This window comes from Somniosus microcephalus, chromosome 8 (assembly GCF_052327205.1).
Source record: "Somniosus microcephalus isolate GS21.2 chromosome 8, FLI_Smic_1.0, whole genome shotgun sequence".
Classification (NCBI taxonomy): Eukaryota; Metazoa; Chordata; class Chondrichthyes; order Squaliformes; family Somniosidae; genus Somniosus; species Somniosus microcephalus.
Genome location: NC_140994.1, coordinates 62,108,909 through 62,126,773, shown reverse-complemented (window position 1 = coordinate 62,126,773; position 17,865 = coordinate 62,108,909). Strand labels below are relative to the sequence as shown.

The 17,865-nt window shown below is 42.5% G+C and overlaps 1 protein-coding gene across 1 annotated transcript in view; it reads right to left on the bottom strand.

Annotated features, from left to right (window-relative positions):
• Positions 1 to 11,451: 11,451 nt before the first annotated feature.
• The window catches only part of cep55l (centrosomal protein 55 like), a 29,992-nt gene continuing 23,578 nt past the window's right edge, over positions 11,452 to 17,865 (bottom strand). The window contains exons 7-8 of the mRNA XM_085994799.1: positions 17,454 to 17,579; positions 11,452 to 14,150 (exon numbers count right to left, since the gene is read on the bottom strand). Coding sequence (XP_085850925.1) covers positions 13,962 to 14,150; positions 17,454 to 17,579 — 315 coding nt within the window. The 3' untranslated portion in view covers positions 11,452 to 13,961. The remainder of the gene's footprint in view (positions 14,151 to 17,453; positions 17,580 to 17,865) is intronic.

The window sequence follows — 17,865 nt, the reverse complement described above, 5'->3', positions numbered from 1 at the left end:
CTTCCAAACTCGGCCGCCGCCCTTCGTATTAGTAGCTCTGCATCCAGAACTCAAAGTGGGATTCAGTGATCGTGAAGAGAATTCAACGAAGGGGTTCGGAGTCGTAAGTCTTGCAGACATTATACATACCATGAGCTCCAACTTAAGCGTGCCAACGAAAGAGTGCACTCGAATTTGGACACAGGGACAGATTCTCCTTTGAATCCATATAAATGGAGAATGTATGTTTATTATGTCTAGGTTCATTCTAATGTATGCAAATGTCTAATTTAGGTCATTGACCCGTAATCTTCTTATACTGTCTGACGTTAAAACTATAAAGTAAGATAATTAGAATTAAGCCATTGTAGTAGTGATCTCCTTACTGGACTATAGAATACTGTCTACAACAGAGACCACATCTCACATATATCTAGAGAACCGTGAAGGGGTTACATTTTGGGGGCTCGTCCGGGATTGTGGTCTATTTATGTCAGTAAACTAACAGTATTGAATGCTCATTGCTAAGAGAGTGGTTTGTGGTTTCTACTGGGCTGTTTGAGCATAAAAGATGGATGTTATTGAGGTTGAAGCTTGGTGCAAATGGAAGCAGATAGCTACTACCCATGCCATTGTGCTGAATGGTGTTGCTAATGATGACCCTGATGATGTCTTGCTAAGGGCTCTGAATTGTGTCAAAGCCTTTGGAAAGGTTAGGATAGCTGAGCGCTGCTTGGATACAGCTACCAAGAAGCAGTTTGTGTTGATCCAGACATCAGAGAACCTGAGAGGTCATGGTTTACCTGAGGCAGTTGGGCTTTCTGAAGAGGCTGGTCCCTGGCCAGTTCAGTTTGTCCCTATTACTACTAAGGAAGAAGAAGGGTTTCAGACCAAGTTGTTGTCATTCTTGAGACAAGAAGGAAAGACTGTTGCTGATGTCAAAGGTCCGATAGGTCCTTCGGCCCTGGATATGAACACTCAGTTGGTCAGTGCCATTAGTTCTCTGGTGGATAAATGCACCAATCTGCCCTTCAAGGCTCAGGGATACCGTAAGCTCCGTATGTTCTCAGGAGTGAGACCAACTCCCAGTGGGGAAGAGGAGTACGACGCCTGGGCTGAGCAGACCCTGCCTCTGCTAGAGGAATGGCAGTGCAGTGACAATGTGAAGAGGCAGAGAATAGTAGAAAGCCTTAAGGGTCCTGCTGCTGACATAGTAAGATTCGTAAAGGCGCAGAACACCTCTGCTACTTCCTCTGACTACATGCAGGCTCTAGAAACTGCCTTTGGAACTACTGAAACCATTTCAGATTTGATGGTCAGATTCAGAAGCACATTCCAGTGTGAGGGAGAGAAGCTGTCCAGTTATCTGCTGAGAATAGACAAACTGCTGCATTGTATGTTACGGAAAAGAGGGATTGAGTTGCCTGAAATGAATCGGTTCCGCATTGAACAGGTTGTGCGAGGTGCATTGCTCGAAGACGTGACTGCTCTTCGCATACGCATGACCCATAAGTTGCGAGATCCACCTACCTTCACTGAGCTGCTAAGGGAAGTCAGAGAGGAGGAGGATATGCTTCAGGCCCGGAATGTAGCAAAGAGTGCTGTGATGTCCAAGCTTGTGACTCCTGTTACAGTTCCTACTCCTAAGGGTGATGTCAACCCTGAGATGGAACAGCTGAAGAAGGAAATAAATGTCATGAGAGCCGAGATGGCATATTTTCGGTCTAAGCCCAACACAGAAAGGGATGACGCACGGGTGAAAAAGGTTGAACACCCTGCGAAGTCTAACAGCAAAATGAATGATTCCTCTAAAGGATATCCCCATGAAGGAGATAGACCTGGAGTCTTTTGTTATAACTGTGGAAAGGATGGACATTTCAAGCGAGAATGTAGAGGTGAGGAAAATCTAAAAAAAGTAAATGACCGTCTCATAAAACTTACCAAGAAGTCGGGAAACTACAAAGGGGCACAGTAACGGAACGGCCTGCTGTCCCTGTAGTTAAGACACGTTCTGCTAAGTGCAATAATAGACGAGGGGATATGAAAGACATCATACCTGAAGGTTTAGTAGGGCCGAGTTCTGCTGTATCAATACAGATTGAAGGCATTTATACTAAAGCTATCCTCGACACGGGTTCTCAGGTTACCATACTGTACAGATCCTTCTATGACCGATACCTGACGCATTTGCCGTTAACCCCAATCAGTCTTCTGCAGATCTGGAGCCTTAGTCCTGCTGATTACCCATATGATGGCTATTTGTCGCTGAGGTTGGAGTTCTTGGAAGCTGATGTAGGGACCACTGAGACCATTGATGCACTTGTGTTGGTTTGCCCTGACCCCATGGTGAAAGGTGAGGTTTCCATACTGGTTGGCAGTAATACACCCATAGTGAGACGACTCCTGACAAGCTGCAAAGAGCAGGGAGGTGAAAACTTCTTGAGCACCAGACACATTCACTCTGTTTTCAAAAAGGCTTTTGAGAAACTGCCTGAACTTTCTTCCGACGTAGATGATAGCAAAAGAGGAACTGTGTGGTACGTTCGAGCCAAACCTATCACCCTGCGTCCTGGAGGAGTGGCTAGAATCCCTGGGATACCAAAATTCCCTGGAATGCCAGGTACTGAAGCCATTCTGATAGAGTCACCTGATGATCCTGCAGAAGAGTCACGGTTTCCAAATGAGCTTCTGGTGAGACCAGAGTTGCAGACCCCGACAGCTGTGATGTCAAGGAGAGTTACAGTGACCGTGAGGAATATGTCAGGCAAAGGAATCACATTGAGGAAAGGAATGCCGATTGCGCATCTGTTTCCTGTAAATGTACTGTCGTCACATGTGAAGGAAGAGTCCAAAGTTAACTCAACCGGAGATCTGACACCCTCCTCCTTCAACTTTGGAGATTCATTCGTTCCTAAAGAATGGAAGGACCGATTAGTCAGGAAGATGATGGAGCGGAGAGGAGTTTTCTCTATTCATGAGTTTGATGTTGGTTGTAGTAAGAGTACTCGCCATTCTATCAGAATTACCGAGGATAAACCCTTTCGGGAGAGGTCTCGACGGCTGGCACCAGCTGACATCGAAGCAGTGAGACAGCACCTGTCGCAGTTAAAAGAAGCTGAGATCATTACCGAGTCCAGGAGTCCTTATGCATCTCCTATAGTGGTGGTGAGGAAAAAGAACGGAAAGATTCGGATGTGTGTGGACTTTAGGACGCTTAACAGACGTACTATTCCCGACCAATACACCATTCCAAGAATTGAGGATGCACTGGCTTGTATTAATGGAAGCAAGTGGTTCAGTGTGTTGGATCTCAGAAGTGGATACTACCAAATACCGATGAGTGAATCGGACAAAGAAAAGACAGCCTTTATATGTCCAGTTGGGTTCTACCAATTTGAAAGGATGCCACAGGGAGTTACATAGATACATAGAAGATAGGAGCAGGAGTAGGCCATTCGGCCCTTCGTGCCTGCTCCGCCATTTAATGAGATCATGGCTGATCCTTTAATTCAGTATCCCGTCCCCGCCTTCTCTCCGTAACCCTTAACCCCTTTTGCCCGTAGAAATATATCTAATTCCCTCTTAAATATATTTAATGAGCTGGCGTACACTGCCCTCTGTGGCAATGAGTTCCACAGGTTCACCACTCTGAGTGAAGAAATTCCCCCTCATCTCTGTCCTAAATGGTTTAGCCCTTATCCTTAAATTATGTCCTCTAGTTCTGTTCTCACCCGCCAAGGGAAACATTCCTTCTGCATCCAGTCTGTCTAGACCTGTCAGAATTTTATACACTTCTATGAGGTCCCCTCTCAATCTTCTAAACTCCAGTGTGTACATCCCTAAACTACATAGTCTCTCCTCATAGGTCATTCCCGCCATTCCTGGTATCAGCCTGGTGAATCGCCGCTGCACCCCCTCCATGGCAAGAACATCCTTCCTCAGATGAGGCGACCAAAACTGTACACAGTACTCGAGGTGTGGTCTCACCAGTGCCCTGTACAGCTGCAGCAAGGTATCCCTGTTCCTGTATTCTAACCCTTTTGCTATGAAGGCCAGCATACCGTTTGCCTTCTTGACCGCCTGTTGCACCTGCATGCTCGCCTTCAGTGACTGGTGTACAAGAACACCCAGGTCTCTCTGTACTTCCCCCTCTCCCAATCTATTGCCATTTAAATAATAATTTGCCCTCCCGTTCCTGCACCCAAGGTGGATAACTTCGCACTTGTCCACATTATAGTGCATCTGCCATTTATCCGCCCAATCGCCCAGTCTGTCCAAATCGCTCTGGAGCTTCCTGGTCTCTTCCTCTGAGCCCACCCCACCTCCTAGTTTAGTGTCGTCTGCAAATTTGGAAATGCTGCATCCGACTCCCTGATCCAGGTCATTAATGTAAATTGTGAACAGCTGGGGGCCCAGGACAGATCCCTGTGGTACCCCACTTGTTACTGCCTGCCATTCAGAAAATGAGCCGTTTATTCCAACTCTCTGTTTTCTATCTGACAGCCAGTTCCCTATCCACGCCAAAACTTTCCCCTTTATCCCATGAGCCTCAATTTTCCATGCTAATCTTTTATGTGGGACCTTATCGAAGGCCTTTTGGAAGTCCAGGTACACCACATCTACTGGCTCTCCCCCATCTATTCTACCAGTTACTCCCTCAAAAAATTCCAATAGATTAGTCAAGCACGATTTACCCTTTGTAAATCCATGTTGACTCTGTCCTATCCTGTCCCCATTTGCTAAGTGCTCCGCTATTTCATCCTTAATGATGGACTCCAGCATTTTGCCCACAACTGATGTAAGGCTTACAGGTCTGTAATTACCTGCTTTTTCCCTACCCCCCTTTTTGAATAGTGGGGTAACGTTAGCTACCCTCCAATCCATCGGCACTGTTCCCGAGTCTAATGAATTCTGAAAAATCATCCTTAGTGCATCCGCTATCTCTAGGGCCACCTCCTTCAGTACCCTAGGATGCATGTTATCAGGCCCTGGAGTTTCAGGCGCTCCAGCAACTTTTCAAAGAATAATGGAACAAACAGTTGGGGACATGAACTTGCTCGAAGTATTGGTGTACTTGGACGATATCATTGTGTTTGGGGCAACCCTTGAAGAACACGAAGCTCGGTTGCTGAAAGTGCTTGGTCGCCTGGAGGATGAAGGTCTCAAGCTATCATTGGACAAGTGTCAGTTTTGCCAAACATCCGTGTCCTATGTGGGGCATATTGTATCACAGGATGGAGTAGCCCCAGATCCATCCAAGATCGAAGCTGTTACCACATGGCCCAAACCGAACACAGTGACTGCCTTGCGGTCATTTCTTGGGTTCTGCGGATATTACAGGCGCTTTGTGCAGGATTGCTCCAAAGTGGCCCATCCTCTGAATCAGCTGCTGGCTGGTTACCTCCCACCAGCCGAGAGGAAGAAAAAGGCTAAAGGAGAAGAGAACAAGGACTACTTCAAGCCCTCGGAGCCTTTTGGTGTTAGATGGGATGATAAATGCGACGAGGCCTTCCACACCTTAAAGCAAAGTCTTACTCAAGCCCCCGTGTTGGCTTTTGCAAACCCACAGCTGCCATATGTGCTACACGTGGATGCCAGTCAAGAAGGGTTGGGTGGTGTGTTGTATCAGGACCAAGGAGCAGGACTGAGACCTGTAGCGTTCATCAGTCGCAGTCTTACGCCATCAGAGCGTAACTACCCAGCTCATAAGCTAGAATTCTTGGCGTTGAAGTGGGGGGTGGTGGATAAGCTGCAGGATTATCTGTATGGAGCGAAGTTTGAAGTGAGGACAGACAATAATCCATTAACCTATGTGTTGACTTCGGCAAAACTTGATGCCACCGGCCACCGCTGGCTTGCTGCACTATCTGCTTACGACTTTAGTCTCAGGTACAGACCTGGGAACCAGAACATTGACGCAGATGCTCTGTCTCGTCGCCCACACTACCAGAAACCAGAGTGGAAAGATGTTGCTTCAGCAGATGTGAAAGTAATGTGTCAGATGTCCGTGGTATCTGGACCAAAGGATTCATTTCATGCCCGAGAGATTGACCACTTGGGAGCGTCAATGCATGCTGTTCCCCAGGCATTTTGCAACCTTTCCAGTTTGGATGTACAAAACTTACCCATGTTGTGTTCATCTGAAATATCCAAAGCACAACAGGAGGATCCCTGTATTCATGAGGTGTTTTCAGCTCTCTGTCTGGGTGATATTACACAGATCGACAAATCAAAACATCCTGACTGTCGTCTGCTCCTAAGAGAGTGGGACCACTTGGAAATTAAAGAGGGAGTGTTGTGTAGAATCACTCACCCACCCACTAAACCATGTCACTCACAGTTGGTCCTGCCTGAAAAGTACAGGGAAATAGTGATGAAGTCTTTGCATGATGACGCAGGTCATCTGGGAGTAGATAAGGTTGGTCAAGGACAGATTCTATTGGCCGCGTATGAAGTCTGCGGTTGAGGAGTTCTGCAAGTCCTGTGCACGTTGTGTCCAGAGAAAGACTTTACCTAAAAGAGTTGCTCCTCTGTTTCACATGCAAAGTGATGGACCTCTAGACCTGGTCTGTATGGATTTTCTGTCCATCGAACCCGATTCCAGCAATACCGCAAATGTCTTGGTCATTACAGATCATTATACTCGCTACGCCCAAGCTTTTCCCCACAAAGGATCAGAAAGCATCCACCGTTGCCAAAGTGTTGTGGGAGAAATACTTCATCCACTATGGACTGCCAAAGCGAAAAAACAGTGATCAAGGTAGAGACTTTGAAAGTAGACTTATACATGAGTTGTTGTCCATGCTCGGGATTGAGAAGTCAAGAACAACTCCATACCATCCTCAGGGAGATCCTCAACCTGAGCGGTTTAACCGTACTTTGTTAGACATGCTTGGAACACTGGGTTCAAAGCGAAAGAACAAGTGGAGTCGGCACATTGGACATCTTGTTCATTCTTATAATTGTACCCGAAATGACGCTACTGGTTTTTCACCGTACTACCTCATGTTTGGACGTGAAGCGAGGATGCCGGTGGATTTGTGTTTCGGAGTATCCAGTGATGGCACATCACAGAGAACTTACCTCAAGTATGTATCTGACATGAGAAAGGAATTGCAAGCTGCTTATGAACTTGCTGAGTCTGTTTCTGCCAAACAGAATAAAGGAAATAAGCAGAGGTATGACCAGAAGATCCGTTTTTCCCAACTCATGCCTGGTGACCGAGTTCTCATACGGAACCTAGGACTTCAAGGGAAACATAAGTTAGCAGACCGCTGGGCTTCTACACCTTACATTGTTGAAAATCAAATGTCACAACTACCTGTGTTTCGGCTAAAACCTGCAGGTGGGAATGGACCCATAAAAATACTGCACCGGAATCATATCCTGCCATTGGGACAGCAAGTGCGTCTGGATCCGCCAGCGGATAATGAGCCGACACCTAGTAGGAGAACCCTGCAGAGAAGAAGAAGGAAAGAAACGAGAAACCAGGAAAACTTTGTTCCAGAAGACAGAAAACCCATCACACAGTGTGTGGATCATGAGGAACCTGATGAGTCGGAAGATGAAGAATGGGATCTATGGTACAACCTCCCAGAAAGATGCATAAGACAGAATCTGGATGAATTGTCTGAACCATTTAGCTCAGACTTGGACATGGTCTGGGAAGAACCAGATGCTTCCGAGAAGGAGATAAAAGAGACTGAAAGGCATGATAACAAAGGAACCAACGCCTCCAACGTAGTTGAAGGAACTGAAGACCGGGTATCCGAAATAAGGAGCTCACAGCGAGTTAAGAAGGTTCCTGAAAGATGGACATACAGTACACTAGGAGTGCCAAGTGTAATGATAGCCCCTACGGTTCGATATGTTACCTCCCTTTATACATGGTTGGGAAGCATGCAACCACTTATGTGTAAAGTTCATTAGTCATGGGGATATGCCTATATTTGGTGGGGGGGGGGGGGGGGGGGGGGGGGGGGGGGAGTGTAATACCCACTGGAAATGTTATGTACGCTAAGTATGGTTATCAATCTTTAACTTAGACACTGTATTATCATTGTTATAAATCCCTGGGTTAAAGTTGCCCATGTGAAGGTACGGCAAGAACTTTTAAGGACACAATGTGACTAAGAGCAGACTTTCCATAATTCTGCACCAGTATCAACTGTTGCAGACAGTGAGGCTGCGCAGTCTCCAGGCAGAAACCCCAGGAGGAAGGGGTGGAGTTGGGTTTTTTTCAAGCGGGAAAGAGGAGCTCTGAAAAGAGGGCTCAGGAGGCAAATGGCTGCCGCATCCCATCCCGGGCTTCCAAACTCGGCCGCCGCCCTTCGTATTAGTAGCTCTGCATCCAGAACTCAAAGTGGGATTCAGTGATCGTGAAGAGAATTCAACGAAGGGGTTCGGAGTCGTAAGTCTTGCAGACATTATACATACCATGAGCTCCAACTTAAGCGCGCCAACGAAAGAGTGCACTCGAATTTGGACACAGGGACAGATTCTCCTTTGAATCTATATAAATGGAGAATGTATGTTTATTATGTCTAGATTCATTCTAATGTATGCAAATGTCTAATTTAGGTCGTTGACCCGTAATCTTCTTATACTGTCTGACGTTAAAACTATAAAGTAAGATAATTAGAATTAAGCCATTGTAGTAGTGATCTCCTTACTGGACTATAGAATACTGTCTACAACAGAGACCACATCTCACATATATCTAGAGAACCGTGAAGGGGTTACACACATTTTCCAATCCCTCCCTCTTCAGAGATCCGATCGATTTAAAAGTTTATACATTAATCACTATCTAGGAGTGTCTAACTTATACAAAATAGCCTATAACATAAGTTTCACTTTTCACTGAAGGGGCATGTAGACCCACTGATTTCTTGGAAATGAGTCATCCAGGTCATGTGATTTCTGGGAAACGAGTCATTCCTCTTCTGGCCACTGCTAAGTTTTGTTTTTCCAGAAAAGGGTTATGTCAGTGTTTCTTTTTGTAAGTTTCATCTCTCTAAACTGGTATGGTCATTTCTGCAATTAAACATACAAATAATTAGTACATTTCATCTTTAAACATTCTGTGGCCGCAATTGCGTTCTACTAAACGTGCCCTGTTACGCTCAATTTTAATCTCTTACTTCATAGTAAAGAAGCCTCAGGGAGCAGTGGTCATAATATGATCAAATTTTATGTTATGTTGAGTTTGAGAGTGATTTAGTGAAGTCCAAAACTAGGGTCCTAAATCTGAACAAAGCAAACTACATAGGTATGAGAAGCGAGTTGGCCAAGGTAGGTTGGGAAACTAGATTAAAAGCTGCGACAGAAGAAAAGCAATAGCAAACATTAAAAAAAATAATTCATAATTCGCAACAAATATACATTCCCTTAAGGAATAAAAACACCACAGGAAAAATGGTCCAACCGTGGCTAACAAGAGAAATTAAAGATAGTATTAAAGGAAGAGGCTTATAATGTTGCCAAAACAAGTAGTAAGCCTGAGGATTTTAGAATTCAGCAAAGGCGGACCAAGAAATTGATAAAGGGAAAATAAAATGAATAAACTAGCGAGAGACATAAAAACAGACTGTAAAAGCTTCTATAGGTATGTAAAAAGATTAGCAAACTAAACATTGGTCCCTTACAGGCCGAGACAGGAGAAATTATAATGGGAATAAGGAAATGGCAGAGAAATTAAACAAATACTGTACTGTGCGTCTGTCTTCACTGAAAAAGAGGCAAAAACCTCCCGGAAATAGTGGAGAACCAAGGGTCAAGCGAGAATGAAGAACTGAAAGAAATTATTAGTAAAAAAATAGTACTGAAGAAATTAATGGGACTGAAAGCCAATAAATCCCTTGGACCTGATGGCCTACATCCTAGGGTTTTAAAGGTGACTATAGAGATAGTGGATGCATTGGTTGTCATCTTACAAAATTCCAGATTCTAGAACGGTTCCTGCAGTTTGAAAGGTAGCAAATGTACCCCACTATTTAAGAGGGAGAGAAAACAGGGAACTACAGACCAGTTAGTCTGACATCAGTAGTAGGGAAAATGCTAGAATCTATTATTAAGGACGTGGTAACAGGGCACTTAGAAAATAATTGGATTGGGCAGTCAACACGGATTTATGAAAAGGAAATCGCTTTTGACAAATCTTAGTTTTTTGAGGTTGTAACTAGCAGAATAGATAAGGAGGAACCAGTGGAAGTGATGTATTTGGATTTTCAGAAGGCATTCGATAAGGTGCCACACAAGAGATTATTAAACTAAATTAGAGCTCATGGGATTGGGGGCAATATACTAGCATGGATTGAGGATTGGTTAACGGACAGAAAACAGAGTAGGAATAAATGGGTCATTTTTGGGTTGGCAGGCTATAACTAGTGGGGTACCACAACGCTCAGTGCTTGGGCCTCAGCTATTCACAATCTACGTCAATGATTTGGATGAGGGGACCAAATGTAATATATCCAAGTTTGCTGATGATACAAAGCTAGGTGGGAATGTAAGTTGTGAGGAGGATGCAAAGAGGCTTCAAGGGGATATAGACAGGCTAAGTGAGTGGGCAAGAACATGGCAAATGGAATATAATGTGGAGAAATGTGAAGTTATCCACTTTGGTAGGAAAAATAGAAAAGCAGAGTATTTTTTTTTTTTTTAAATGGTGATTGGGAAATGTTGGTGTTCAGAGGCACCTGGATGTTCTTGTACACGAATCACTGAAAGTTAACATACAGGTACAGCAAGCAATTCGGAAAGCAAATGGTATGTTGGCCTTTATTACAAGAGGATTCGAGTACAAGAGTAAAGGCGTCTTACTGCAATTATATAGGGCCCTGGTGAGACCACACCTGGAAATTGTGTAGTTTTGGTCTCCTTACCCAAAGAAGGATATACTTGCCATAGAGGGAGTGCAACGAAGGTTCACCAGACTGATTCCTGGGATGTGGGGGATTGCCCTATGAGGAGAGATTGAGTAGACTCGGCCTATATTCTCTAGTTTAGAAGCATGAGAGGTGATCTCATTGAAACATACAAAATCTTACAGGGCTTGACAGGGTAGATGCAGGGAGGGGGTTTCCCCTGGCTGGAGAATCTAGAACCAAGGGTCACCAACTCAGAATAAGGGGTCAGCCATTTAGGACTGAGATGAGGAGAAATTGCTTCACTCAAAGGGTTATGAATCATTGGAATTCTCTACCCCCAGAGGGCTGTGGAGGCTCAGTCGTGGAGTATATTCAAGACAGAGATCGATAGATTTTTGGATGTTAAGAGAATCAAGGGATATGGGGATAGTGCAGGAAGGTGGAGTTGAGGGAGAAGATCAGCCATGATCTTATTGAATGGCAGAGCAGGCTCAAGGGGCCAAATGGCCTATTCCTGCTCCTATTTCTTATGTTCTTATGAACATCAAAATGTTCTGAAAGATCTACATTGACGCAAGAAAAGAAAATGAGGCCAAACCACTTATTGAATCATCTGACATTTATTAAAAGTTACATATAAACAGACTGGCAATGTTTGGTTTTACAAATAAATGGATTCCCATAAGCAAAAAGAAAACAGACAAATTGGCTGGAATTTTCACCACTCCAAGTATATACAGTTATAAAAATAGACTAATAGCTAAAAAGTGGGAAATAAAATTTTATATAACCTGCTCTGACTTCACCTAAATAATTTAAGTTATGTAAAAATATTGGATTTCTAGGAGGTTACTGGTTTGTGGATTCAAATGTCAGTATTCAAGCTAATTTACTAGCACTACATTCACATATAGGAGGGGAATTTGGGAGAGGTATCTGAAAATTTGTTTGTGGGAGGAATAAAGTTGGGCAGCAGTGTATTGGGAATCACAATTCACATCTGCAATCTCCCTCCCGGCTTTATCCAACAGAGCTGCTAGTCTTAGCTGTGCTGGCACAGTGAGGTTCCAGAGACCAGGACCTTCCCTACAATACTGTGCGAGGAAGAAGTTGGAAAAAGCTTCAGGCCACCTATAGTGCCTGGCTCAAGAATGGCATGAGTTTAGGAACTGATCGGCATCCTATCTTCTGAGCTACAATGGGTGGTGAAGAAAATGATCCTTAAAAGTATGCACCTTTCAAAATGTTTATAAAATTATAAACATTCAATAGAATGGAAGGAAACTATTGTAGTTCTGGCTCTGCAGTACACACCATGGATGTAGGCTAAATTTGAAGCCATCCTACACATTGTTTACACTGTACCTTAAGCCTGAAGTAGGCAAAGTAGAACAGATTCAAATTCTGATATATCCAAAAAATATCACTGAACAGAGACACAGAGTCAGGTGAAGAATGAATATGGAAGGAGGAACCTGCACCATTACTTTTCTACAAGAGGTCAGTGAGCTCTTTTCGTAAAAGGTTGCATGCTTATATCTTAAACCAAAAGGAGCATTTAAAACACCTGAAAATCTAAAGACAGACAGTCATTAAATAAATTGTTCTGAAATAATTAGAATACTTTCAACAGTAGCATTTATTCAATACTTTTTGTCTCAATATCTTGCTGTAACTTGAAAAAAGCTGCAGTAAACCTTCCATCAGTGCTACCTGCAATAAAACCATATATTTGAAACTGAGTTGTACTCAGTAATCTGTTCTTCATTCAAAGCTAATACTAATTGGACCCCAACAATTTAAGGTTTCTGTAACACTGTTGTCATCCACACTTCAGTTGACTTTTGGTGCATTGAACACACTGTATACTATACACATTTGTGCCTGAACACCATTACTTTTATAAGATGATTATCCACTGCAAATGGATAGGTAATAAATGTGTAAAATTGTTTATTTAAAAAAAGGAAAATGACATCTTAAGACTTCCAAATAACATTCACTGACCAAGAAAGTAGGCAGCCATCTAAGACACCTTACACCAGGCCTCTGAACTAGCTAGTAAGCAGAGTAGGCAGCAGGATTTGTGGCTCCTCAGATAGCTTTGCACGAGGTCAGGAACTCCAAAGTGTGGAACCAGAGGCAGAGAACGGCATCATTGTTTATGGTGAGGCATGTCAACACACTTGAAAGAATAGACTACAGTTGTCTAAGTTTAACAGGTTTATGGAGGAACAGGAGGTATTGTACTGCAGCTTTAAATTACAATAAACTATTAAAAAACAGTAAAATATATTTCATATCAAAAAAGGATATTCCCAAATAAGAAAACTAGTGCAACAGATTAGATTTTAGATGCATAGCAAACTTACTGAATGCAAGTAATGTGAACTCTTTCATAGTTCTACTTTCATGTGCAAATCAAATAGCAAAATGCAAGGGGAAAAAGCAAATTTTAATACCCCTTTTACTCTGTTAAAGAACATATTAAGGGATGGCAGCAAAGCTCTGGAGTGCTAATCATTCAGTGAAGATGTATTCTGGCCATAAACAACACCTGATACCCCAATTTTACTTCACCCTACCAGCTTGGAACTGAATGCAGTTCAAGACTACACTGACCCGCAGGACAGAAGCCTTAACCAATGGCATCAGTGGACCACCCAACAAAGCCTAAAGAGGTCACAAATGGGTTGTGCTTATGTAGTTTAGATAGAGGCATTGAATTCCATAGTCTGAAATGCTCTGACTTTTTTTTTTATAAAAAAGGGCAGGAATTATTTTTAGGCATGATATACTATAGACATTTCCCACTTGATTAATAGAGTGAGCATTTCAAGACAAATGGAGATCCAATCCTGAATTTTTTTTTTTGTGTGGTGGTCAGTGCTGCTTCAAGAAACAAGGGACAGTGAAAATTAAGCTAACCCTTCCCAAATGTATTTAAGCTGGCAAATGAGTTGAGTCAGTGATTAGAGTTGCTCAACCTTCTGAATTATATTCTTACTAATGACCAAACTCATTTAATGCCCAAATAATTTTTCCCTCCAACGCCACAGATTTTAGATTGCAAATTTTGAGTCGCAATAAAGGAGAAAGAGAGCACGGATTTTAGTAATTGCAATAGTCAACATGGTCCAGCAGGTCACGGTGCTGACTGGTGGGGTATTGAGCTTTGCACTTGGGACATTCCAAGAAACTCTCATCAAGATGATTATTGGATTTTGGCGAAATCAATTTGTCTTTATCTTCACCTTTTCTGTACAACACTGGCTCGGGGAGGCAGATGTCTTGTACTTGCTAAAACAAAGATATATATATTTTAAAAATCAATTATTTAAAATTATATAAAAAGCATTCCAGCAGTCTTAAGAAGCCAAGTATTTTGCAAATTTAAAGCTAGATTCACATTAAAATGAATGTTCAATCTGGATTATATGATTTGGAAAAAAATGTCAGAAGCCACATTACAGTAATTTTAAGGCATACTACCCATTTCGATCTGGAGGACAAGACGGCAGTGATTTTCAGAGAAAATTAAAAAGTCAAATCATACAAGCTAAATATTGTTTAGTGTACTCTACAAAGCAGCTATCACTTCAGATTCACAAAATATTTGCAAGTTGGGTCCACCAACTCAGTAAGGAAAAATAGGAGCAAACATTGATAGAAACACAACAGAAAACCATGGCCCGGAATGTGTGGTCCTGATGACTGGGCACGCTCAGCGTACGCCGTCGTAAGCATTCTGAAAGGCCCCGCAAGTACGCCTCGACAGATCTACCGAACCGACTGAAATTCACTTTCATAGACGCAGAGTTGGGCTATTTGCCCAACTACTGTCCAGCAAATGCCCATGAAACTCTTACACCTGGTAAAAGCAGGCGTAGGGCTGGCTTTCACCAGCATAAAGGTTAATATAAATCTTAAATTTAAAAATAAAAAAAGATGCACACTTAAAATTAGTTTGTGCTAATTTTGGCCCAGATTAAAATGTTAAAAATTATTTTTCAAAAAATTAAATATTATTGTATTTGCTATATTGAAGGGACTTTTAATTAAATTTGAAAATGAGAACATTTATTTTTATTGCAGTTGTCTAAATTGTTTAATTATTTTGGGATTCCATTAGGGTTTATGGGGATTCTGTGTGTCAATGGAATCCTCCTTTCTCATTGAAGGATCTGGCCCATGTGATCCAGGGACACTTCCGATTGGCCTGCCTCCCTGGGCCTTTACACAGGCGTACACCTGCAGGCTCGAGACCTGAACTCTCTGTAGCTTTGGAGCCAGGAGGAAAGTTCAAAAATATTTTGCGGGTCGGAGGCATACTCTGGAGGTACGTCCCCAACCGCAAATTCAGGGCCCTTGTATTCCAATGGATCAAGCAGGTGATTGTGAAGAGGAAGATATAAATTCCAAGTAGCCTCAAATAATAAATGGTTTTATTTTCCAAGTACCTTTCACAAAGCTGGATAGACATTCAGCTGACTTTCCTGAGCGAAGCAGACAATAAGCTGCATTACTGCCATAAGAAAGCCATAAACTGCGTACTAGACCCGAAATGAGAAAGGTTGAAAATAAATGAATTGTGGGGATCTCATTGCCCAAAAGGTTGTCGTCATTAACCTGGTGCAGATAGTTAGGTTGTTGGTTGCGTGATAGCAGCATAATGACTAACATGTGTAAGATGAGTTGGGGAAAGACCATGCGTTTACATGGGATGCTGAAGAAAACCTCACCTAAAACATAAAATCTGCCTAATTTTAGCTGCTGAATAGAGCTCGTGTCTAACCTGGTGGGTGCAAAATAACCTTGTACATGGAGTTCCTACAGATCCAGAAAATCCTCTCAAAAGAGGCTAAAAGGTCAAAACAGTGAGCTTACTACATTACAACAGTGACTACACTTTAAAAGTACTTCATTGGCTGTAAAGCACTTTGGGACAACCTGAGGTTGTGAAAGACGCTATATAAATGCAAGTATTTCTTTTTACTGGGAATGCTACGTTCTCTATAGCATGCAAAATGAATAGATTAAAAATATACATCAGCTGCACACTGAACTGCCCAAAAGGTCCTGTCTGGATTAATAAAGTTGCAAATTCTTGTTGCAATATCAGCTAAAACCTCCTTCAGAGAAAAAAAATCTGGGAAAGCTTTAGTGGCTGGATGGCATTTGTAAAAAAAAAAAATCAAGCAAAACATAATAAAAATGAGACAAATTGATCCCAGAATAATTCAGATTGCTGCACATTGACTTATCAGGATGGTAAGCACCTCCCAAACCTGAAACCTCTACCACCTAGGACAAGATCAGCAGGTGCACAAAAACACCATCACCTCCAAGTCACACACCATCCCGATTTGGAAATATCGACTTTTAATTCATCGTCGCTGGGTCAAAATCCTGGAACTCCCTCCCTAACATCACTGTGGGACTACCTTCACCTAACGGACTACCGCGGTTCAAGACAGCAGCTCACCACCACCTTCTCAAGGGCATTTAGGGATGGGGGAAAATGGGCCATGCTAGCGATGCCCACATCCCATGAACATGTAAATAAATGGTAGAAGATGAACTAGATGGACAGAGGTCTTTTATCATCTTACAATTCTTATGTTCCTACTTAGGTTACAAAAGGCTTTGGTTTATTCGTATATTGAGTATTGTGTCCAGTTCTGGTCTCCACATTTGGCTCAGGAAGGATACAAGAGATTTTTGAAATTATATTTTAAAAATTGGATGTTGATTTGGATATTCTAAATTGATACAGAATGGATATTGAATATCTATAATATGTAGGCAGACTCAGGTGCAGGAAGCAATCACTCTCTAGAACAGGTCACTGGTGGATGTGCTAAGTATGGTAACACTAGGGCCTATAGAGGATGTGTGGGTTAGATAAATTAACCTAATGATGAGTTATGAGTGACCGTGGTCTCCTGGTGCTTGCTTGTCTTATGGAAACGGGAGTTTCCCCAGAGCTTTTCCTGAAATTGGCCACGGATTTTTTTAAATATCTTTCCTTCCCCCAGGAAGTAACATTAGAGGTTAGGGAAAGTAGTACACAAGATTGCACTATCTAGCCTCTGCTCACTCATCGGTTTGTACATCACATGCAAGTGACATGAAACCCGAGAGCATATTCATGTTGCAATGGATTTACAACTCTTCTACAGTTATTCTCACTCCAAGTGCCACCATTATACACATTTTTTTGTTGTTGAAGTAATGCTTCTCCTGACCCCACAAAAATCAACCTGCCTGATGCCCACTCCTCCGCAGCACTCACCTAGGACCAACCACACCAGCCCCCCCTCACTTTAATCAGAAAATGCCAACTCGGGTCCACAGAGAAGTTGCCGGATCTTCCGGCACCCCCCACCCCTCAAATTGGCTAGCGGTCAGTCAGCTCCCCAAATCGCAGGCAGTTCGGCCTGAATATTAAAATGAGGCCGGACCATGAAAATGGTTCTGGCCCTTCGTCAATGCCATGGTGCATGTCTCCCGATTGCTCCGCTCACTGCCCCACCTCATATGAAAGTCAACCACAGAATCTTTACAATGGATTCTATTCAAGCAAATGATCTTGATCCTTACTGTATTCTCAAGCCTTGTGATCTGCTCTCGTGCCTTACACAGTTCTTTCAAGACTTTGTGCAACTGATGTTGCAGATTTTGACGATCATGTTTCTCGTGCTCAAAGTCTATAGTAATGGTTTGCATCTATAAAAGATTCAAAATGTGGTAAAAAAGTAAAATTAGTAACTTCACAACTGAAGTTAATTTACAATAAAGAAGCACATAGTTTACATGTTGAAATGCTCTTTTCCTTTGTCTTGCAAAAAAAGCAGATAATTCAAGTATGAAGAAAGAGGCTTTTGAAAAAAGCTTATAATACTCATCCATAGCACAAAACAAATTCTCAATTTAGTTTTGGTGATCAAGGTGAAGAATGCTAGTGCTGAGGAATTGAACACTACTCCCCACACTAATCATTGTTGTGACCTGC